Raw genomic sequence first — 26,089 nt, forward strand, 5'->3', positions numbered from 1 at the left:
GATTGCATTGTTGCGAAATTGCCACTTTTTCAGATATTGTTATGATCTACAAATGAATTTTACTTATAGTACAGCCATTGAAACTTTTCACCGAATTCTTTGAAACTGAACCGATCGACTTGAAATTTGGCAGACAGTTAGAGAAAAGGTCAATGAACATTAGTGACATAGCGCCGATTGACACTTCCACCCTGTTGGGTGTTAACACCCCTTCTCGGGCGTGGACATTTTTTTTTCAAAAATAACGCTGGAAATCGATAGAGAATCAAAAGAGTAACCGCAAAAAAAAACAGTTTTTCGCCCGTTTTTGCGTAGTGTGTAGCAAGAACGGGGAAGGTCGTCCAGAGGTCCCCGTGGGCTTAAATTGATCGTCATGAAAAATCCAGGTGAGTATAATTCGATTGTTCCAATATTTGTCCGACTTACCACCTACTTAAGGGGTGGAAACCACCCCTAAAACAAGAAACGTGAGAAAATGGTCGATCAATTCTTGGTAAAAATTGGCGGGAATTTGAGTGGTAAGGAAGAGATCAGGGATGTTCTTCCAAATATGCTCAAGGTGAAAAACATCCCCCGCGTCGGGGTAAAACCACCCCTATTGCCGAATACCGGCGGCAAACGATGTTCCCTTCATGAATTGCCTTTTTTGTGCCATTCTTCCTTATAAATCCAAATGATATGAAATACATGCTCCCATAATTCGTTCTTCTATCGGATTCTGATCAGTTACCCCTACTGAAGGGGTGGAAACCACCCCTAAAACTAGAAAACAGAGAAAATTGTCACCAAAATCTGGGTAAAAATTGGCGGAATTCCACATGGCAAAGGTAACATCAAGAATGCCCTCCTAAAAATGCTCAAGGTGAAAAACACCCCCCGCGTGGGGGTAAAACCACCCCTATCGCCGATAGCAGACGGGGAAGGATATTCACTTCATGAAGTACTTTGTTTCCCCCACTACCCGACAAATGATACGAAAGACGGGCCCCATAATTCGATCTTTTGTTTTACCCCCACGCGGGGGTGGGTTTATCATGAGCATTTTTAGAAGGACATTCCTGATTTTACCCTTGCCATGTGAAATTCCCCCAATTTTTTTTACCAAGAATTTATCGACTATTTTCTCATTTTTCTTGTTCTAGGGGTGGTTTCCACCCTTAAGTAGGTAAGTCGGGCAAATATTGGAAAAATCGAATTATGCTCACCTAGATTTTTCATGACGATCAATTTAAGCCCACGGAGACCTCTGGACGACCTTCCCCGTTCTTGCTACACACTACGCAAAAACGGGCGGATTTTGCGGTCACTCTTTGAGCACAAAATATTCGAAGAATTTTTTCGATAAATCAAGTTTTTTAGTTATTCACGATTGAAAACTTGGAATTTTGAGTGAAAAAAAAAACACTTTTTCAAAGTATTTTTTGCGAATAACTCAAAAACTACGCATTTTATTAAAAAAAGTGTAATATACAAAAATGTAGCTTATAAATAAAAAAAGAAAATCGTTTAAAAAGTGTTGAACGTCCTATATAAAGCGAAACATGGTTAGTGGAAGGGGAATACTCCAATCGATGTGTTGAAGGTCAAATAACGGAAAAAGAATTAATTTTACGTGTATAAGGCTCCTGGAGTTTTTTGTAGTACTCAAAAAGATCTTCAAAATGAGCACACTATAAAAGTTAATTAGAGCAAAATTGAAGGAGTTATCGTCAAAAACGATTGGGTTGCTCATTTCGATCAGAATTAAAATTAATCGTAGACCCTTTACAATTAGTTTTGTTTTATTGGTTTTGATACAATCCTGAAGTTAGACCGGTTTAGAATGCGTATTTTTTTTTAATATTGTACGGTAAAAGTTGAAAACGTATTTTTCATTATTAAAATTGCCTTATTTATATAATAACTCTGAAACTATGAAAGATACGTAAAAATGATATATATCAAAAATGTAGCTTTTTTTTCAACAAATATTTTTTTTTATTCCTATAGCATAAAAAATAAAGGAGATATAGCCGCTTGAGTATCCATTTTAGTGAAAAAACGACTTTTCTGGAGCCCTTCGATCCTTTCCCTTTAAAAAACGAAGGACTTGAAAGGTTTTATATGCAAATGATCTTACAGCTCTTGAAATTATCTTTAAAATGCTTTTTTATAGGATAATATAGCTTCAAAATTAACCGAGTTATGGTAAAAAAACCAATGACATTTTTTCGGAGCACAATAGGCTTTCTCATTTTTATATATCACCTATATATTATACAAATAAAATAAGTAAAAAAATTTAGTGTGATTATTTATATGCAGCGTAGCAATTTTTTTATGATTGATTATATTTAAAAATCGATTTTAATAAAAATATTTTACAGTAATATTGGTAAAAGGGTAGTTTATAAGAGTTGAAAATGGCAAAACTAAAATATTCTTACATAAACAATATGTATAAGGAAATTTTCATTTTAAATTATTGCACAATTATAGCATTCCAAGATTTAAAACGTAATTTTTTATCATTTTTTAGCACAGGGGTGATTTATATGGGTTGAAAAGTGTTATGAGATACAAATTCTTTCATAAGCAATGAGGGAATTTTTATTTTAAATAATTGCACCGTTGAAGTATTCCAAGCTTTTAAAAAGTATTTTTTTATCATTTTTGTCAATACAGGGGTGGTTTTTAGGAGTTGAAAGGGAAAAATTCTTTTATTTGCTATAAGGTAACTTTTATTTTAAATAATTACACGATTTAATCATTCCAAATCTTTAAAAAGTAATTATTTTTTGCATAGTTTTTAAGGGTTAAATGTGGAAAAGATCAAATATATCATAAAACATGTTCGAGAACATGGAACATTATTTAATCTTTGTGCTTGAACAAGATTTTTATCAATAAAATAATTAAAACTTAATTTTTTCAATTTTTTTCACGTAGGGGTAGTTTTTATTCTTAAAAAACAAAAAGCGTCAATCAGGCTTATGTCACTTTTGAACTTGAGCCTAATATGAGCCTTATTCTAAATTTTCATGCAAATCCATGCAGTTTCAAAGAATTCGAGGGTTACAGTTGATTTTCAGCTTCAATGACTGTACTATTAAATTACCATCTGAAGGATTAAGTGTCGCTGTATTCCACATTTCCTTGGAGTTTCGGACGTTTGAGCCCCACGTTGGGCGCCACGCTGTATTACTCTGTCATTAACTCAGGGATTCGCGTTTCCCACCCGTGTAGTATGCCTTTTATGAGTACCTACAAATTTGGGCAGCTTCTTGTCCCTCAAGATCTTCACTGCGGAATTGGACAATGCCTATATGAATCTTTTTTTAATTTTTATTTTTTTTTCGATATTTGAATACACCTTAATCATGATTATCGTAGAGAAAATTAAAAAAAAACAAATTGAATCTGAGAAATCAGGCTAAACGAAACAAATTTTCTGAGCCCATTGGTTGTTTTAAAAAAAATGTAAAATGTTTGCCTTGCATTATTTCAAAAAAAATTTTCATCTGAAGATTTCAAAACTAGTCTTCAAGCTTCAAGATGTTTTTTTTTTCTCAATACGACCATTATTCACGAAGTTACAGGAATTGGAAAATTTTCCTGCTCCCTTTATTTTTTTGCCGAGTTTAAGATGCAGGAAAGTTATTTTTATATATTTAAATTTCATAGTGACGCCACTGAACTCTCGTAATAACTCATTTAATCAACGTTTCTAGTACGAATTTGTGAACATATTTCCCGTCCGGCTAATTTTTTTTTTATTTTACCGAATAACGTTTCCGCTCGGAAATCACCCGGCACGCCCCTGGACGCCTTCTGTTCCATTCACCTCAAGTTTTGCAAACAAGCTGGCTGAGCTGAACCGCTGATAAAGTATTTATATGCTTAGATAATGCTTATTATGTCACAGTGGCTTTCTCGGGAAATCGCGGTATTACGGGGCGGATACGGCATTAGATAGAGATATCTTTATATGGTGTCGAATATTTTTACTTCTGTTTCATTTACATTTCTCGGCGAGCTCTGCGTGGGGTTCCCTTATTTATATGGGGGAATAGTTCTTTGCGCAATTTCGTATTAACATATATTTTTTTTAAATCAATAATAGTACCTGGTGTTTCGTTATGAATGGGAGACGGTTTGTTGAGAGTTTCTTGTCAAAATTTTGGGTACTTTTGAAAACATTTTGGAAACATTTGACCCAAGGGATAATAAATCGCTCTATAGTAGGATCATATTCGATGCAAAGTAATACATCATTGCTTGTCAAGGGATCCAGTGCCATACGCTTTTAAGGGTTTTAGAAATTGAATAATTTCTTTATACATTATGAAGGGACGAAGGGATCAGTTCACGTCTGGCACCCTTGTTCCTACAAAAATTCATTTATTCTCATAAGCTATTAATTTACGAGCAATACACGTAGAGACCGAAGTAATAGCAGTCAAACTTCTTACACCCTGTATATTATTTTTATTGAATAATTTTTTATAATAGTTTTATGCTAACTGTTCTCTTAACTGGGCTGTTTCCTGTTCAATATTGGCAAAGCAAAAAAAAAATTGTACTTAATATTCTTATGAGATCTTTTGAAATCGACTATTATTAAAAACTACTAAATTTTTTTAATGAATCCGTTGTATTTTTTTATTAAGAGGTATTTGAAATACTACTCACTGTAGATTATTATCGTTGGTTCCTTTTTATAGTCTTAGAACTATTTTTATTGGACTTTTTCTCGATCTTCCTCTATTCCGTCGAGAGTACTATATCCTACATTTTTTTCCGTGCTCATTCCAGGATATCCTGCATATTCATAATAAAAATAACAGCTAATAAAAAAAGCGCCATAAACAAACATGTCTATTTTGGTCAATTCCCCCATAAATACATCAGTTTATTAGATCCCCCACGAAATAATATATTTTATGTCCTTAATATAGGCTTTTGCGTATAAAACGGCGATCGATACCCAAACCGACATTTATGAGTTCAGCCTAGTTTAGGAATAAGAGCGGGGCCCAGGGAATATTTATGTTATATTCCATCCAATTTGGAAAGCTTTCGGTTTTTGTTCCGAGCCGCGATCTCCGGCTCCGGTTATTAAAATGGATCGATAGTACGGAAACCGCATATCTTTAATCGGACGCTTGCCGTGCGTGCTGATTAAAATGTCGTTCGTGGGATTGCCGAGGAGTTGGAGCTAATAAATTCAGCTAATGTCGGCCAGTGCGTTGGTTAAATAGAGGCAAAACGAATTAGAATGGGGAGTAACAGGCGTACCTGGGTGGTCTTGATTACAGGCCGTAGTGTAAGCGTATTGGCCTGTAAGCATACGCCATCTATACAGTTTGCGAAGTAATCGATTGATAATGGATAAGTAATCGTGTGCTTGATAGAGAATAAGTGAAATAAATTCAGTTTTTCGTTGGATTAAGAGTATAGTTTTAATTTGATGGTGTGGAATCGAGCTGCCTCTCAGGCCTGGAACTAGACATACCAGCAGTATGTCAGCGTGAATGCATTGCTCTATTTTTACAGAATAATCATGCTTTCTTGGATTTCATTCGTTGCGCTGCATTTACTTGAAAATAAGGCGACAGCTGTATAAGTACTTGTGTGCCATTTTAATTATATTTTGACGTAACATGCTGTTTACTCTATGCTACATGAGCTAAATAGCTTTTACTTCAATCTGATAACACGACATAAAAGGGAGTGACAGTATAATAATTTCTACCAGGATACATTTAATTCGTCTGTAAGATTTTTATTTCAGTCAAAATGGGAATTATGATAAAAAAATTAGTGGATGTTTCTATTAATTTAAAATTACAGTACGTCAGTTTAATTCTTGAGTCGTCCCTTTGACACTTTGACTAACGCAGCTCTTATTACTTAATTTTTATGAAAATCAGTGCTGCTTGGCAAAATTATACGGGAAAATGGTCATTGACTGGACTGTATCGTTAATTAATTAATTAATTAACTTAATTAATTAATTAACTAATTAACTTAATTAATTAATTAACTAATTAACTTAATTAATTAACTAATTAACTTAATTAATTAACTAATTAACTTAATTAATTAACTAATTAACTTAATTAATTAACTCATTTGTTTTTTATTGCTTTACGACCATTTTCCCCCAAGTCTTTTGAAAATCATCTGAAAGTTTAGAATTTTTTTGACCAAAATAATCAATTTTTATAAAATATTTCGATATTTTGTCTCATATTTTGATAATACAATTAAATTTCAGTAAAAAGACAATTATAGTCTGAAATACCTGTTCCTAGGTAAAACCACAACGTACAGAGAGATCTTTATCAATACAGCTAAAAATGGTTAGGTTCGTGTACAACGTAGGTAGGCGACTATCGTGAAAATTCTAGCAAATACATATTACCAAACAGTGTGCCATTACACTAAAATATGTACGCTGAAACGAAGCACTCGTCACCTAAATTCCTGACTAAATCACATTCCGATTTATTCGATCTCGATCCACGATTTGGCCAATGACAAAGCTGTCGAAATGTCGGACATATTCTCGAATTCGAACGGAAAATTGAGGAAAGGTCCGTTTATCCCTGTTTGTAAATATAGTCAAAATTAAATTTTAGGGTGCCACGAAAACAAACAAAGGAGAAATAATTAAACGGGGGAAATTGAAAATGACGCTATGTCATTCCGATGGAAACTGCAAACAGATCCCGGAAAAATCGGGAAAAATAAACGTCCAAGGACGTGGTTTCAATTCGATTCGGAGTAAAATCCACAAAGAATTTTATAAAAAAAAATAATTTACGTTAATTTTAATCTGCCAAATTGAAACTGATAAGGGAATTTTATTAGAAGCGACTCAAGAATTCAGTCGATTTTTCAAACAGTCTAGGTGTGGGGAATTTTTGAAAAGACTGACTCAACTATTCCAACAGAATTTTGCAAATTCTTGCACCTTTTCTATCATTGTTCGTTTCTAAAATATTAAATATGTACTTAAGGAGGTATATCGGGTTTACTCAGTGCTCCCTCTGTACGTCATATTTTTAAATTTTTTTTTTTTAATCTAGATTTTGAGATATTGTTGTTGAAAGTTGTTCATTTTAACACATGTTTATATGGCAAAGATGGGCGGTGCGGCTCTTTTTTGCCCATAACTGATAAAAAAATGTAGAAATTCTGAAACAAAACTTTTCCATAGATAGTACACAGTATTATCTTATTTTTGATGTAAAACTAATGTAAGTTTTGAACATAGTACAGCTGTATTAATTAGAAACAGAAACCAATAATTGCATTTCTGTCTGACTTGAGGATTAATGTGGCAACGTCGCAATCAGCTGACAGCAAGGAGGGAATACATTTGAAAGACTTGATAAAAACGAAATTGATTTCAAACATATACATTTTTCCTAAATCCCATGTACATTGTTATCAACAATAAATTATCCACAACAGATGATTTTTTGTAATGTTTTTAAAAAACTAGATTAATTAAAAAAGACTAGGAAGCTGTGATATATTTATTGGAATAAAAAATACAGTTGATAAATCCTTTTAATATATTTAATGGTTTATAAAAACATCGTAATCATTACCCAGCAATATTTAGGGTTACATAAAGTTTTCTTTACTTGATTAATATAATTAGTAATACTTGAGATAAAAGCATTTGTACGGAATAACAAAGGAACATAAATATTTCTCAGCAAACTTTATATCTAAAAAATTAGTTATAGTTGCAAAACTTTTGTAACATTACTAAAATAGAGATTAAAAACACGAACAGTGAGTAATAATGTAATTTCTATCACAGAACCTTCAAAATTGCATCCAACATTTTCTTTGACTTGGACGAGAGATGGGCGCGAGTGTCATTTCATTTCTTTAGAACTAAATTAACATAATTCTCGTTGTTTTACCAGTTCACATGATTTACGGATTTTAAATAAAGGATACAAATCTTCGCGAGGATAATACGATATATTTGCTATATATAATAATTATATTGTACATAGTTTACACACAATACATTTTTGAACGCGTACGCATCTTTACCCGAATTTGACGCGCAATATCTCCGATGTCCGAGGTCTGTAGGTTCGCAGTGTGTACAACTGCTAGTCAATTATTAGCGCTGTTGCCACATCTACATAGTCTTTATGCGTTCATTAAATATAATTTAAAACTACTTAAATATGATATTTTTATGTTGTTAATTAGTCAATATGTATGCTATGTGCATATGAGTAGATTTCTTTGCTATATAGATAATGTTTATCGCAAATAATTTCAATAGAATTTAATTTTTTCAAATTGGCAGCGGGCTTTAGTCCCATAAGAAAAGCATATGACCCCCCTGCGCTCCTCACTTCCCTCGGACCCCGATATACCTCCTTAAAACTCTAAATCTTCTATTTTTGTTCTTATTATTGCATTTACTTAATTGAAGATGGAATAATGAAAAACATCCTTAGGTTTTTTGAAAAAATATATATTTCTATCAACGTGGTTCGACACATTTGCAAAAAGATCGAGTTTTCATTGAAATGCACTGTATCTGTATGTTTTTTTTTCTAAATTGCAACGAGATCCACATTTATCTAGATTGTAGAGTATTTAGTGCGTAATATCACAGCCAATCTCTGATAAAATATCGTACGAATCTAGAGCAATCACATCGTAAATTACAATGTATGTCAAGGAGAAAACAAAATTTTTAATCGTTAAGAAAGCTGCATACTAGATAACTTGGTAGATAGTGGTTTAAAAACATTGCAGTAGCGGTATAAACACAACTGACATGATCTGGCATCACGTATTGGAAGAACAAACCCTTACAAAAGTTTAACTGTTAATTTAAATAAATACGTAAAATTTTTGTATAATAAATATTCATCACAATATGATGTAACCCGTTGTCCAAAAAATAACGTGAATTTATTTAAGAAATGAAAAATGCTTATGCTTCCAAATCAATTTCGTCACCTTCAATCCCCACCCGATACCACCTGTTTTTTGAGGTTAGGAAATTCCTGTGATGTGATAGCTCAATTCTGACACCAGATTCGTGATCAGGAGGTAAAAATACTGTCGCATGAAAAGTACAGACAACTTTTTTTGTATGTCTAATTAATAAAAAATTAATTAATTAAACTTTTGTACGCTCGGAATTGGTAAGAATATCGGAATAACCTTCGTTGCCTTCCAATTTCAATAATTGGTCCCAAGAATGTATATATTATATACAAATCTGATACGCCATGGCTGAGATACGCCAATCCCATCAATTTAGGACGATCCGTACAGTGATTCGTAACATAAATGATGCCATAAATAAAATTCCTGACTACTGAAGGTTTTCATAGTGCCAGAGGATCCGAGTAGGCGTGGTGAATAAAAAATAAGAGAGACGGCAGACAAGCTGATCTCCTGAATACGTTAAAAAAATGGACACGATTTTTTCTACATATTTTTTGTGATGTGAGCTAAAAATTCTTTATCTCGTTCTGGAAATATTACTGTAAGATATTTATAGGTAAATTTAATGGCGCCAAATCTGCATATCGAGGGTATATCTCGCGGCAAAAAAAAATTGTGAATTTTATTTTTTATTTATTGGTGAACTATAATTTTTTTAGAAATAAAATTCCGTTGCCAAAAATCAAACCAACTAGTTACGAAAGTTAAATAAGTTCGTTTCCTTTTAACTAGTTTAATAAGTATGCTGGTAATTAATGAATATTAAAATAAGCAAGTTCTTATTTATTTCAGTGCATTTGTTGCAGTAACAGTTTAATTAATATTCATAAAATTTAATACTAAATAGTCTTGATGTGTGGAAGATTTACTTTTCGTTTATTTAATTTATTTTCTCTCTTGCACTCTACTTTATTGGAGGCAGGTTTCGGCTTTAACGTGTAGTTTTCGAAATATAATTCACAAATTTAATAGTTCTGTCCACGTGATCCTGAAAATTTATGCATATTTACTGTACACAGCGTGAAAACTCGTAATATATTTATTATTAATAAATATTGACCTACAAGGATCTAGAACGTAAGTTGAATAAACATATCTCTTGTATAGTGGCATAAATTCTCTGCCGCTGTTAGTGGCATTGCCCCATAATATCGCATTGTATATTAACTTAATGACATTCTGTTTAACGTTAGACATACAGGGTGTTCGAAGTTTGACTGCCTTAATTCAGTTGGTATCTGGATTCGACAGTGTCGGAGTGTTTTTTGCGTACCACTATTTCATTTTTTTGAGTTGTTTTCCAGCGAATGCGCGAAAATTGGATTCGAAGGTGTCGTATAATACTTGTAATATACAACTTTTTTGTTCATTTATGATTACTCTATCTCATGTTGAAGTAATGGCAGTCAAACTTATTACACCCTGTATGTTTAAGATTTTTCTCAGACGGATTTTGTGCATTCCCACGTGGCCAACAGTACAATGTAACGAAATATATCGATATGAATTCAACAAAAAATATAATCAGCATGATTGTGTGGTGAATAAAATACGTAGAACTACATATATTTATTATATTTTCAGAAGTGACAAATGTAATGTTATTTGAGTTTAGTCCTCAATATAATATATTAAGCATTCTGCTTAAGAAATGTGGAGTAGAAGCATATATGAATAGGCAATTTTTTCCTCTCTATATTGAAAGAAGCCAGCGGAAATAAATTTCATATGAAAGGGGTCTCAAAAAAAGCCTTTACATAAAATACATATTTTATTTCCGCATTTATTTCCGATGAATTACTGTGAAATAGTTTTTCCTTAGTTCGCGGACTGAAAATGGCTTGGTTAGAACACAATTTGAATGTTGGAATCTTTGACCTGCCCTTGTTGGTCTCGGGCTAGGTTCTGTGGCAGTGGACTTTCCTAACTAAGGCCGAGGAAGTACAAAGTCCATGTCATAAGAATCCGAGAAATGATCATCGTGATAACATTGAAATTCTTTTTTTTAATTGTCCACACTTCAGATTTTCTTCGAGGTTTTAGAGAGCTCAGCAACCAAATATGCTGTCGCATCTCATTCCATGGCTAACTGTGGACTTTCTATTCCAATTATCCAAACATTCCTGTACCTTAACGGTAAACTAATACAAGAAATAGTGAAGGTTGCTCATGTTAATGTGTTAATAATGGGCGGTATGGATTCAGTGATGGAATGTATAGGGTGGTCACTTTAATTCTAGACATTTTAAATCGCCCCTAGACGTTAAGAAATATTTAATTGTGAAAAAAATATAGTCGCAAATCAGTTACATTATCTGTACTCGGAATTTAGTTGTTTATTTCTACAGTTTATATTATTATCGTGTTTGTTTCAATGAAGAAAGTTTTCTAAATTTTTTAGAATGAAAGTTTTCCAAAATTCTAAAGTTTCTGTATGTTTTCAGCTAAAATTCACGGAAAGTATTGAAAAATGTTTTTCTAGAAAGTTTTAGTAGGTTCCCCTTGAAAGTTTTATGTCTAATTTTCGGGAAAACTCATTTAAATCCTGGATATTCTTTCCCAAAAAGTTTTATATATCTTAAGAGAGTTTTCGGAAAGTTTCCACTTGTTTTACAATTTTTACTGATAAAATTAACAAAGTTTTATAATATATCTTTTATATTCCGTCCTTGACAGTTTCATAACTTTAAAAAATTAGCGAATTTCATCTGTTGTCACTAATATTATCGGGAAAATTCTCGGAAAGTTTTATAAACAGAATATTCCATCAAGAAAGTTTTTAAAACTGGAAAATTTTGGATGTTCCATATAATTTTCAGTTGCGAAGTTCACAAAAGGTTTAAAAAACCGAGTGAACTTTAGAAAATTTAATTATTATCCCTATAATTGTCTGGAAAGTTACTGGAAAATTTTATATATCTTCCTAGAGATTTTTGTGAAAGTTTCCTGTTTTTCAATTTTTACTGATAAAATTAACAAAGTTTTATAATATATCTTTTATATTTCGTCCTTGACAGTTTCATAACTTTAAAAAATTAGTGAGTTTCATCTGTTGTCACTAATATTGTCGGGAAAATTCTCGGAAAGTTTTATAAACATAATATTACTTCAAGAAACTTTTCATAACTGGAAATTTTTGGCTGTCCCATATAATTTTCAGGTGCAAAGTTCGCAAAAGGTATAAAAGATCGACTAAACTTAGAAAGTTTTATTATTCTCCCTACAAATATCGGGAAAGTTACTGGAAAGTTTTGTGTATCGTTTATTTTTTCCCAGAAAGTTTTCAAAATCAAAATGTTAAATAAACAATGATAAATAGATTTATTGGAAAGTTCTCGAAAGGTTTAATAAATTTTAAACATTTCTTCAGAGAAACTTTTAAAACACGAACACTTATTAAGATTGGAAGAGTTCTGTCATTTTGCTGCTTCATATCTATAAAAAATATAATAATATTTAAACAAAAACAATTATTCGATTTTTTCGGGTTTCTGTGAACTTTAAAAAAAATGTTGAATGTGCGACCGAGTTCTTCGTTTTCGCCACTAAAGTTTTAAGTGTCAACCCTGTACATGTGGCCAAAAAGCAATGTCGGTTCAAATGCCTGCGTGAAGGTGCTTCGATTACGATGATACCTTTCCATTCTGGGACGTAGTTAATTACGATAAATATTCATGGAATGTAGGTACACGTTTCCGGAATATTTTTATTTGTGTAAAAAAATTCGTTTCATATTTCTTCAGAAACACAACTTGCGATTTCTTTATTCCTTTCTTATAGCGTCACCTTCTTTAACTAGCACTTGCCCGGGGCGCCCTCTCTCACTCGCCATGCTTTCCATTGTTTGCCTCATTGTTCATCCCCAAGTAATAATGAAAAATGACAGATAGCACTTGGTGAACAGCGAAAAGATCTTGCGAATTGGTTCAGAAAGTGATTTAAGAAATTTTAGATTTCACTTTTCCTAGTCGGGTGTTGGGAACAGTTTTCAATTCAACAGAAATGAAAGACAGTCGTGGTCAAAAATTGGCAGTGAAAAACTTTCCGCCTTGGAAAGTTTGTCGAATACAACTACCGAATATTGTTAGTCCCTGTATGTCTAAAAATTAATGGTCGCAACCGTTTACATTTTTTCACTAGTAAGAACACAAATGAAAATGACGACAGGTCACACCTACACCATTGTCCTTAAAAGGATTTTTTGCGGAGCTTTCCGTTTGGATGATTTTTCAGTGCTCCCAACTAATAATCGTCGTGACAAATGTAGGTGTATGTAGATATTCGCGTCTAAGCAAAAAAAAGGTGATTTTACATTTGTCCCAATCTCCCGGGCGTAGTTTGACCCCAATTTTTGACACATAAAGCAGAGTGGATGTCACTTGAATAAAAAAAAATAGATTACCTACCACTGCACATTGTTCCAGTAAATGGAAACTTTTCCAAGCACTGTTTTATTCGTTTCATACAGATTTCGATGTAAAGACAAAAAATATTGCCTGAGCAAAAAAGGAAAATTAAAATAATATGGTTCCAGGACGAATCTTTTGTATAAATTCATAAAACAGCGCAATAAAATGTATTAATATAAATTACATAAATGAAAGTTAATTGTTTTAGGAGGAGGACATTCCCTCATAACATTTAGCGACGAACCTGAGATTCATAAAAATACATGAGCGCAGAATATTTCAGGTATTTTTGGTAAATTTAACTACAAACTGGGTGATTCTCGTGTTTTTTTTTTAACCCCCTGTGATAGTCAAAATATAAATAAAAACATTTTATCTATCAACTTCGTTCAGTGCAGTTTTACATAAACGTCACAAGAACTTAAGGAATTCGATTATTTCACGTCCACTATAATAGAACAGAATTGATCAGTGATTGTGAAATAAAAGTGGACGTGAAGTAATCGAGGCTGTGAAGTTTTTGAGGATGTGAAATATGCAAAGTGAAACAAAACAAAAATTACAGAAGTCAAAATTATGCATCAGGCAATGTCATTGCAATACCAACTGCACAAAGGCCCTATTTTACGTACATACCACAAAAAATATTAGAGAATAAATATTACGTACTGGGACCTGACTGTACACATTGACAAAACAATCGCACATAATGGATCCGATTTATTTTAGAATAAAACAGAAAATATCCCTTACAAAATTGATATAGCAGTACCATCTTACCAAAATATAATAAAAAAATATACAGAAATGGCAATTAAAATAGAGATAATTTGGAACCAAAAACACGATTAGAGTAAAAAACAGTAACTCTTCATACATCTACTATAACATAATTTTTTTTAAATCAAAAATGAAAAACCCTGGGCATGCTAGGCGGACAGGGCAGGCATTAGGGTGCCGCTAGATACGTATCGAATAAATTGATCGATGCGAAACTTCAGATCAGAAACACATTACTAAAATGTGAACTAGTTGATGTTTCTCTACCGTTAGTAGAAATAGCATCTATTTGACCTCGGTAATTTTTGTTTTTGAAAATATATCTTGACGGCTAAAATTTTCGAAATTACCTACAAATAGTGTGATTATTATCGCCTGCAAAGTGTGTGGCACTCTGTAATTGTACATATGTGACAGGACGTTGTTCGAGATTGTTTTTACAACTTATTTATTTCATTTGTGAGTTCCACCAGAATGGCGTGGCATTGAAGACACAAGTACAGTGTGCTAAAAATTGGTTACAATGTAACAACATTCATATCGGGTCCACGTTCCGAACGGTCGTAAAACTGAAGAACTTATCCCAGTAATAAAAATAAAAGCTACTTCCAAAGAATAAAAACATTTGCATGGTATCAATACTAAGACCGTATTTAATAATAAATTTTATGATCCCCGCGCGGTCCGAATTTTTTTTTTTTAATTTTACGACCGACCCTCCCGTCTACTTAACTTAAGTGTTTCCTTTTTAATTGGTCTTTAAGCGAGGACGTTTTTTACATAAAACGCCGTTTTCGATATCGCCGGATTAAATCTCGCCACTTTATATAAACAATAAAACTTTTACTACATTTTAATATCTGAATGTGACGCGCCCGCTCCACGCTGCCTCCCGTGGGTGGAAATTTCTTAATTCCGACTTGATTACCGCAATTGGGGACAATTATCCGATACATTATTTTGTCCTAATTACTGAAATTTGTCCCACGGCATCAGGTGGGCTCTAACGCTACCAAGGAGTTTCCTCGGTGGCCGTCCGTCGGACATTATTACTTTATTTACTCTGCCAAACTAAATGTTGCATTCTTCCGAAAAACGTGTTAATAATTAAATTAAAAAACACGACACTTACGTATTGCTTCTGTAATCTCGACCACAGTTGATAGGAGCCCGTTAGATGCTCCAGGAAAGCGTGATCGCCAGGAGAACAGGCCTTAGCCGGTAGCGACGGGTCTCAGCTGGCGGGTCTCAACCAGGACAGGAGGAGCCCCCCGCGAAGTGAATTAATTTCAACACTTAATCATTTATGATTTATTTTTGCACTCAATATTTGGTTAATTAAAAACCAAGTCTGGGTAGAAAGTGACTCAATAATAGTTAAATTTAAATCATATTAGAGAAAAAATCAGCTCTAAATTGGTTTTATGTACTCGGAATAGAGTCAAAAGTCGCCCAATTGAGAAAAATTGATTGAAATTTTTTTACAGTGTAAAGAACACAAGACATACCAACAGGATCGGTTTACACGAAAACTGAAACATTTAGACGAACAGTTGATTAATAAAAGTTGCTCAGTTGCTAAAAACACGACACTCTTATTACTGATGTCGATATTATTTCATTCTATGCCTAATTATTTTCTAGTAAACAAATAGAGTAATAATTGAAAGAGACGTCACTTCTAATATTACTTACTTTATGACCCTATGTACCTATTTACCGGCATTCGAACTGATAGCAGTACAATAATAGCCCGATGTATAAATGATGTTGGATTTTCTAATATACGCAATACGAACGTTATTATTATGGACAGGGACAATAAATTTTCTATATTATCGCTGCCTGATAGTAAAAGTAGTGTAAATAATGCCTACTCACGTATTAGAATGTCAAAGTGTTAAGTGGTGGCCTATAGCGATGTGTCAGTTATACGAGCCTTATACAGGGTGATTCACATAAGGACTCTCGCTTGAAAATTGGAAGTAGAAAGTTGGTTTAACAGTTTATGATATTTCTGCAGTTACAAAACAGTTCTTACTTGTCATGGGGGATTCTGACATCCAAAACTTGTAAGCCACTGGAAGAAATATGAAAATATTCGTAATTTTTCAATTTCAAAACTCAGTTTCAGTGTCAACATTTCTTTTAACGTGTTTATTTCCTTTGCAGGTAAGTTTCTCCATGAATCCGAAAGCTTAAAAGGGGCAGAACGATGTAAGTATAAAATTTAAACAAAAATATATGCATGCATTTAACTCCCCTGTCAGACAAAGATTTAATGGATTTTTGGTGCTGCAAAATCACATACCCTGCACAGTAATATAAAGACTGTTTACAAACTTGAGGTAAACATAATGCGTTAATAAAAATTTTCAATAATTAAAATCGTTGAAACTTTAAAACATTGCTTAAAATTACTAATAATTAAAATTGCTAAAACTTATTAAGGACCTCTGGAAAAGGAATGGATCGTTGTGGCCGCAGATAGCGCGCCGTCCGCTTTTTTATCCCATCATTTGTAGTAAGCAGAAAAATTTACGTTTCTTTAGCTTTTATTGCAAACCGAACTACTTCGTATCGATGGAGTCAGCGGTTCCAAAAATGTTTCTTTGTATCATTGTGGTCCAAGTCCAAGTATGAAAGATTCTATTCTACTTCCAAATCTAGTATTTGCACCTCAATATATTTCTACTCTTAAAATATCTTTTCCAAGTCTGTAAACACCCTGTAGGTTTTCGATATAAAAGAGGTATTTCAACAACATAAATATTGCAGATACATTCGAGGCAAACCTTCTAAGAATGTCAAATCGCATGTGAGAGTAGAATAGACATTTTTATCGTGACTTTTACCCTCGCTTATGCCTCAAGCTTAGAATTTAAATAAACTTACGTGGTATCAGAGAATATGTAATATATTTCTTTTCCATAGACATTTTCAGTTGCCAGTGAATTTTCTGAAGAAAGTGCGTAAAAAGGGAGGAGTTGCATTTTCACTTAATTTTTAAACGTGTTTTTTACACAAACGTGCTGTAGTACCTCGTTATTTTCTTTAATTTGACCATTGTTGAAAAAAAAAGAAAGAAAGTGCTTCAGTAGGTACCCTTTAAAAAAATTTCACTCAAATTTCACTCATTTTTACACAGTAATGTCCACTCTATTAGTATGAGTGAAACTACTGCATCAGAAATGAGTGAGTTACTGCTAACTATTAATTGAGCGACTTTCGACTCTATTCTAAATTAATAATAATAATTTTAGTCACATATTCAAAATCTTTAGTATATATAGCGTTAAAGTATAATAAACTAAGAATTCGTAAACGATAATGTAAATATTACTTTGGAACCAAGAAGATTACAGGCGAGAATAGTATAAAACAACAGAAATTATCAACTAAAATTGTAAAACGCTGCTTACTTACGATTACATAAAAACCAAACGTGGAATGTTATCTACATAATTCTTAAAAACAAACTTCCAGACTGTCTGGTTGCGCCGTTTCTCGGAAATGATTTGTAAAATCCAAAACCATTTTTGTACAACGAAAAATATGCACGTTAGTCTCCGTCTGATGGAATATGTATCCGAATTGTAATAATATTTTATTCATTAAGTCGTTGCATCAGAAATGGACACAGATAGTGCATCTGTATGGAAGATACAGACAAATCAACAGATACGCAGCTAAATACAGTTTTTAAATGTGCAATGTCTGTATATGTACTACACTTGGTTGATATTCTTTGTCAAAAAAACTTTTTACTCAAATCTACTTATTGGGATTTCATCAAGGTTCACCACAGATATTACACATATAATATTATTTAAAGACTACGTAACATCTATTAAAGTTGCAAATGGAACACATAAAAAGCTGTACTTTTAAATACAGTCATCGGACGAATTTAGAAAACTATTAAAGATGATCACAATTTCTTATGGTTATCACTAATACAAGTGCCAACAAAAAAAAAATCGGTTTGGACGAAATTATTCATAACTAGGATGATGTCACGCACGATACTTAACACGTCTGTATATGTGCCAGAACTAAAACATACTAACATAATAAAGACACACAAATGTAACAAAAAAGCTCTTAAATAAAACCACCCAGTTGTGGAAAAATGTATTCCATTATGTTTAAATTTTGGGAACATAAAGAGATTTAAATCTAAGAATAAAATACATAAAATACAAGCATAAAATAGGATATATTTGTAAGTTTTCACACAATGTGGTGGGGTGGGATATAATAATAATAATACAGTAATTTTTATACGGCACTTTTTTTTCGTTGCGTTGAAATTATTGAATCACACAGTACATAACAGTCTTTCAGTTTATATGGAGAGAAGTCAGTTATTTTTCAGTCGGGTTTAATAGTCGGTTTTATTATTTCATAGAAAAAACGAACTTGCACATTTTGAACCAATATAACATTAGCGCATTCGCCAAAATTTTAAATTTGCAATAGAAGGCAAAATGTCATTAACGAACTTAATAATTTCGAAAATTAATATGGGTAAAATATCTGTACAGTATGTTATTCGTTTACTATCTTTGCAACTTTTTTTTGTCTGACAAACCTTGTATCTCTTAAGGTAACTGAGATCCCCATTAGAAAATGACCACCCGTATACAAAAAAATAAATTTCGGTGATGTATATAAGAGAAATATATAAAGTCATGCGTTGTCCTTTTTAAAAAAAAATGAGAAGGTAAATAATCTTAATTATTTACAGTTAACACACGCAAAAAAAATTCTTGCTTCAAATGTACAACATTTGATTTTAAGGTATCGCATGTTTATACGCAAGAAAGTATTTTCTTCTTTCAAGAAAATTATTTATTTAAATACTTTAAATTTCTACCCAGAAATATAATTTCTTACTTAAAAAATAGGCAGCATTTAAAATAAATATTGGATACTTACGGTTAAACGAATTATATTCTTAATTTTATGATAGATTTTATAGAAACATGTTTTGCATTGTAAATTAGTAATGTATCGTTTTCTTAATACAAAATTGAATAGTTTTGGTTAAATGTACATAATTCTGACTTTTACTCTATATGTATAGATAGAAATTTTGATTTTAAAATTTGTATTAGGACATTATTTGAGGTTATAAACAGATTTGTTTTATAAAAATGTTGTGTAAAATAATAAATAATGGTACTTCTCTCTGGAGTATTTTCGTGTTTTTTTAATTTATGAGCACCCTGTATATCTAATCTAAGATGTTTGGGTGACAGTCTCATTTTTTCGAGGGGCAGAACTTGTTATAAAGAGTGACATTTTTCGATAAACTCAAAAGCAAAAGAGTTTCTCCTCTTGTCAACTACATCCGTGGACACACTGTATATACATTATTAATAAACTTTATTGTAGGTACTTAAATCCTCGAGTTTTTACTAAATTATTTTATTAAAAATGTAAAAAAAATCAAAAAATCTTATTTTTTGCTTTCTTTAAATTAATGATTTTTTGCATAAAATTTTCCTTTTATATTTTCTAAATAAGCCATTTCGATGAGAAATTAAATTCTCTACAAAATTTTTCCTATGAACTATACCGAAATTTTGCTTCGTTTTCGAGCTATATTTAAAAAATTGCAGAAGTGCATTTTTACCCCTATCTTCAATTTCGACTCTTTAAATTTAATAACACCCCGCGGTTTTTTTCATTTTTAATGACCCTTCGAGCAAGTCATGTGATGAAAATCCTTGAATGTCATATTTTCTTATTTTTTGCAAAAAATGAGTTAAAACGTATCAGGGTAAACGAAAATCGAAAAATTGGCTAAGATTGAGCAGCCATATATCAGTCAATTTTCATCCAAAAATTCTTTACAACCTCTTGTTTAGAGGGAAATTATATCTACTTTTTTTTCTGTGAAGCAATGCCTATACATATCTTTACTCAAAAAAAAAACTAGAGGCAAAAAAGTAAAAAAAATTACATCAATTTAAACGTTATTTGCGATTATTTAGTGTAGCCGCAATAGTTTCTACTAATTTTATTATTTTTTTATGCATACCAATTGCGAATATTAAAAAACAGAAAACTTAATCCCACAAAGAAAAATGCTTTTACAAATTACACCAATTTTCCATTTCTTACACATCGGAAAGTCAAGGAAATTGCCTGGCAAATTGATGAACCGGATTTCTCCCTTCTTACTAATAGAAAAGAGACTTGTTTTGTCCATTTTAATTTAGAAAGTCACTGAACCATTCAGAAAATTCCTTACGGTAAAATCCCATTTATTCACAACCCGTGACAAAATAGAAACAGACAGCAAACGAAAATCTGCCGAACAAGAAAAAGTATTAGGAACCAAATTACAAAGGAGTCGTCAGAGACAGTTGTCACTGGCTCTGTATACAGGGTGTTTGGAAAATAGTACAACAAACCTTTGCAGTTGGTAACACTCATAAAATTGTATCGAAATTTAGAAACAGACGTGAAATAAATGTCAGCAAACCTGTTGCTTTTATATTAAACATAATTACAAGGTGTACACTTCACTGCAGTTGTGTCACGCTGTTTTATATCACCCTGTGTAACGAGTCCAAGCGACTGATTGCCAGAGTTTTCCGGCAGAAAAAACTACTTCCCTGTAACCGGTAGGAATAATATTTACTACGGAAAAACCAAAACAACCCTATAATGTAATAGAGTACACTTATCGTACTGAGTCACATTCTAAAATTAGCCGTATTATTTATGAGAGTGCTCTTAAAACAATAAACATTACGGGGGTATAAAAATAGCGGCGAGCACGCGAGTTGCTTCCGTGGAGACGGGTTAGAAAAAAAAAACATAACTATAACGAAAATATTACGCATTTTCCCTGATAGATAGATAGAATTCTTCATATTGTATTGATTTCTGCGAAAGAACGTGGGCCTCTCAAGGTTAGCCGTTCGTTGATTTTTATACCAGTTTCAAGAGAAATAAACAACTATCCTTGCCAAAATGAACATTAGACGCAGTGGCGTTGAGCGGGGGAGGGGCCAGTTTCGCGGTAAGTTTTAATGTATCAAAATTTATTGAGTAAAGAAGTGTTTTTAAGTTGTATTATTTTTGTTATTTCAGTAACTTGTCACCTATATGCAAAATACTTTTATGTTTTTAGAACGCGAAAATCTTTTTCGTTCCAGAACATAAAACAAATGTCAAAATAATTTGTAATTTTTTCGAAATTTATTTATGATTTTATTAATTAAACGATATACGTTTTAAGTAATACGTATAACATCTCAGTGTATGGGTTTTGGAATCGGGAATTCTTATACACTAATGCAAAAAATTAAAAGGCCAAAAGAATTTCCGAAATTTTTCCATGATTTTTGACAGACTGTATTTAGGTGAAGAATGGTGGTATTGGGAATTAAAAAAAAGCATTTTGAAGCTCTAAGATTCTTATTTTTAGATTTTTCGGTCGAAATTTTTCTATTACTGTGAGTGAAACTATTGCACAAGAAATGAGTGAGTTTTACTCAAATCCGAATTACTGCTAACTATCAATTGAGTGACTTTTGACTATTCTGAGTATATAAAACCAATTTAGAGTTGACTTTTTCTCTAATATGATTTAAATTGAACTATTATTGAGTCATTTTTTACCCAGACTTGGTTTTTAATTAACTGAATATTGAGTGCAAAAATAAATCACTCAAAAATAACTATGTTAAATTAGTTACAAAAAAGATGAAAGATTTTTGTTAATAGATGTATACCTTCATTTTATTTATCCTCATTTCTCATATTTCATTTCCGTTTCCAAAATGAACTTTGACATTGCAACGGGTTCCAAGATCCGAGCTCATTTACCTCTAGCAAAGATGAATATCATACAATTTCTTCGGCACTAGGCAAATCTAACCTTAATTTGGAAGTCTGATGTATGTATGAATGCAGTTTGGTTGCATGTTGCCGAGCCACTTATGCCTAATTATGCAAATCGTCCACAGATTATTTGCATAAATTGCCAAACGTTAGCTGCAACGTGAAATTAAACTTTTGGCGTAAGCCGTTATGGTGCATTGTAAGAAATCGGTGTTACCAAAGGGTATACCAAGAACGAGTGTCGATTCATAAGAATCCTTAAAGTGACATTATATAAAAGTTACTAATTCAGAATTAGTAGATACAAAATCATGCTTTGTGTCAGTGACAAATAAGATATAATACGCTTTGTAGATTATATCTCACTCCCGTATTGAACATATTTACGCAAATGTGAAACATCTGATATAGGTCAAGGAATTTATTATAAAGTGTACAAACACCCAATTAATTTGAGTCAAATGTTGAATAAATTATGATACCAAAATAACATCTTGAAAACATGTGAAACGTATTGTTGAAAAGTCCAAAAGACATCGAAGTTATATAAAAAAAAAAGATCAAAACAGAAATAAGAGCTTCCAATATGTATTGACTTTTTTCGACTTGTTTTTCTTTAATTTCGCCAGATATCTCCATGTACCATTATATTCCGCTCTCGGCATTCTACTAAGGTAGAAAGTACGCGGCTGTAGTGATGTTTACTACTTTGTCAACTCCCAATATATATTTTATTGAAAAAGTCGAAATTATTGTCATCTCTTTTTATGTAAACACCGAATGTATCCTTATTACAGTATCTATTCCAACAAATAACAATAGAATTGTGATGAAGGTATCGATGAAGCAAATATGTTTGGTAAATACAAAAAATAAACATTAAAATAGTTTTATAGAAATCGCCATTTTCCTCCCCGTTTACTCACCTCCATAATCAGGGGGCTACTTTTATTCGACGCATAAAGATCCAACCTACCCAACGACACTAAAATTGCCCCGATCGAACCACGGCTGCGCCCAGCGGTTGCAACCGAAAAACTTAAAATACTATTATGTATCTCAATTGCAATTTTTTTCGTTATCCTCGAACCGATTTTCTAATTATTGAAACTCTATTAACTGAAAGGATTCTAATGTCTCGTTTATATTTGATACGTCCTGGTACAGTTGTCGAGATCGCCTTTCGCTCGCAACAATTTTCGGGTACGTCAATGGTACCATGTGACGTACTAGTAGGCCGTTCAACTCGGCTCACTGCGATACATCGAACGACCAATGAAAGAGTGCAATAATTTTAATGAAAAGTTGATTGTTCCCAAAAGAAATTTCACTCAAGTTATTGTTACAGCGCCGTGTTATTAATAGAGTCCGCTCTGTTCCGCAAAGACTAGTAACCTAGACTACGTCGTCGGTTTTCCCACGTTTATGTTAAAGGTAGTCAATTTTAAGTTGTATACATAACACGGAGTGCGATCTCCAGAATGTTTTGGTTGACTGGTCTTTATTTACCTGTATTTTCGCGTTTCTGGACACACGGCGTTGCACTTGATTAAAATTTAATATTGCAAGGGGTTTCATTAAGCAGGTGGAGTTTTTTTTATTGAAAATACAGGCCCGAAAGAATAATTTCTCAAAATTGATAGAGCACTCTTACTATTGTACCATTACATGTTGAAACAGCTGCTGTGAACACAAGGTTGTCCTGTTGCTAACTTCATGTTTAAACCTGCCAGGAGAATTTCTGTGTAGCACCGGCAACACTGCATAGTTGACGTTATGTGTAAATTCTATAGTTAAATCAGCGGTTCCAAACAAGTTTTAGATTGTAAAATCGTGCATATTTATTTTAAATTTAACGCTGCTTAAAATGTGGGTACACATTTCAAGATTACAAAGCAAAAACATTCAATGTAGCTCACCTTTTAATATTGTTTTGAGGGATTTCGATGAAACCTTATAAACACGTAATTACTATGCCCTTTTTAGAAGAATTCGACGAGATATTTTGGGTTTGTACATGATAGAACTTTACTTGCGAAAACGACCATATTACTCAGACAGTTGAAGAAATATTTGTTGCACGCAGTTGCGCAATATTTCATTAAGTCCAGAGTAAAACACGAAATTAACTTTTCATCAACCATAACTCTCTAATCTAAAAAAAAGTAATATGCTTTCTTGGGGTCGATCTTTAACTGAATGCCCTGAAACGTCTATTAGCTACAAAAACCACTGAGATTGATATTATTTTTCACTTAAAACGTATTTTACTGAAAATTTCGAAACATTTTAGGTGTTCCATAATTTAGGTATAATTGGATTGAAAGTACTTATACTACTCATTGTCAGTGTACACTGAAGAAAAAATTTATTTGGATCAAATGAGCAGATAGTTTTAAATTGAATTATTTCCCGTAAATATATATAATTTTATTCAAATCTTTTATAGTTTTGAAATTTATCATCTCGGACTACAATATCTCTTACAGTTCATCATAAACTGCAAGCATAGCATATTATAATCAAACTTATGCAAGTGTAGCATATTATAATCAAACTTATGTTTTCTTGAAAGAAAATTGTAGCAGGTCACAGAATGGCGTAGGTGGGAAGTAGCACGATAGATGGAGCCACTTACGCTCTGTGTATACACACCTCCTTATGAGTAACGACACTAAAGCAGCTGGATCGTTCTAAAGATATAATGATGAGGACCATCAATAAGTCCCAAACCAGTCTATGTCTGGTTGGTTAAACTTAAACTTACGAACGATCCTAGCTGTTGTTCTAGGTGTTGTGAGTTTGATTTTTTTATTACTGAGAAATATTTATGTCCAAATATATTCTTAAAATAAGTATATACAATATTTGACCAAAACTATTCAAATTTGTATTAAATAAAACAATACATTAATATACAATACAAAAACATTAATATACAATACAAAACATGTTTCTATAAAATCTATGTAGATCATAAAGTAAAAGATAGAATTCGTTTAACCGTAAGTAGTATCAAATATTTATTTTAAATGCTGCCTATTTTTAAAGTAAGAAATTATATTCAAGATTTTTTTTGCGTGTATTTCGGACCAAAAACTTAAGTGTTAGGTATATGTTATAATACTTGGCATTGAGATAATATGTAAAAACATTTTTATTATACATAAAATAAAGGTTATTAACCACTTTCACAAGGTTCTTTTTACGGGGATTTCCTTATAGGTTCAAAAGTTTTATGAAAGCCTAACTTAACGACAATTTCGGACAGTTCTTTAACCTTAGAAGTAGGAAACTATGTACCGCGTGTTCCTTTTAGGTAGTTCCAACAATGCGATGTAATAAGTTCTAAATGATTGTAATTTTCATAATTTTTTTAGAAAACATGTTTGCAGGGACACCCTGTATATTTAAATGCGATAAAAGTTTTGCGACTTGGTACTTATAGTGTTTCGAGTAATTTTTTTGTTGAGTCTCTGCTAAAAGGTGTCTAATAGTGTTTTTCTTTTGTTTACGCCAACATTTCTTTATTTCATCCAAGATTTCGCAGGTATTAAATTTTTCCAGACAATATTGGAAAACTATATTGTGCAATTTGTTTCTTTTCGAGAATACCTACTTTATATATTAATTTTTTAGCCCCGTCTAGCGCTGCATCCCAACTTAATATCATAAATATTACAGTCTTGTATCGAGAACAGTGTTTTCAGAACGTAGATTGTGGGTGGACTATTGATCAGAAGAACGTTTTCGAACATCCAGAGAGAATCCATCTTGATTTTTCATTTTATTCTTTGATATCTGACGTATTCTCCTTTGTTTTCCACCTACCAAATATAACCATTCTGATTTTTTTCTGTTCATTAATTTATAGCGAAAATATTCACAATACAGCGTGTTCCAATATTTTCTTGAGACGTGAGATAACAATAAATGATGATCAACTTGTGACCTGCTCAAAGTTGCTTTGCTAAATAATTTTATCAATATTGTTTCGTGGTACATAGTAAGAATAGAAATTTGATACTCCCTGTATGCTACAAAACCGACAT

General features: G+C 32.3%; 1 protein-coding gene across 1 annotated transcript in view; it reads left to right on the forward strand.

Moving 5' to 3' along the window:
* LOC111691285 (protogenin-like) overlaps positions 1-26,089 on the forward strand; it is a gene marked incomplete at its 3' end in the record, with an annotated part of 113,472 nt that overhangs the window by 55,841 nt on the left and 31,542 nt on the right. The window contains exon 2 of the mRNA XM_023455665.1: positions 16,347-16,391. Within this exon, the coding sequence (XP_023311433.1) occupies positions 16,347-16,391 (45 nt within the window). The remainder of the gene's footprint in view (positions 1-16,346; positions 16,392-26,089) is intronic.

This window comes from Anoplophora glabripennis, unplaced genomic scaffold, assembly GCF_000390285.2.
Source record: "Anoplophora glabripennis isolate ALB-LARVAE unplaced genomic scaffold, Agla_2.0 scaffold41, whole genome shotgun sequence".
Taxonomy (NCBI): domain Eukaryota; kingdom Metazoa; phylum Arthropoda; class Insecta; order Coleoptera; family Cerambycidae; genus Anoplophora; species Anoplophora glabripennis.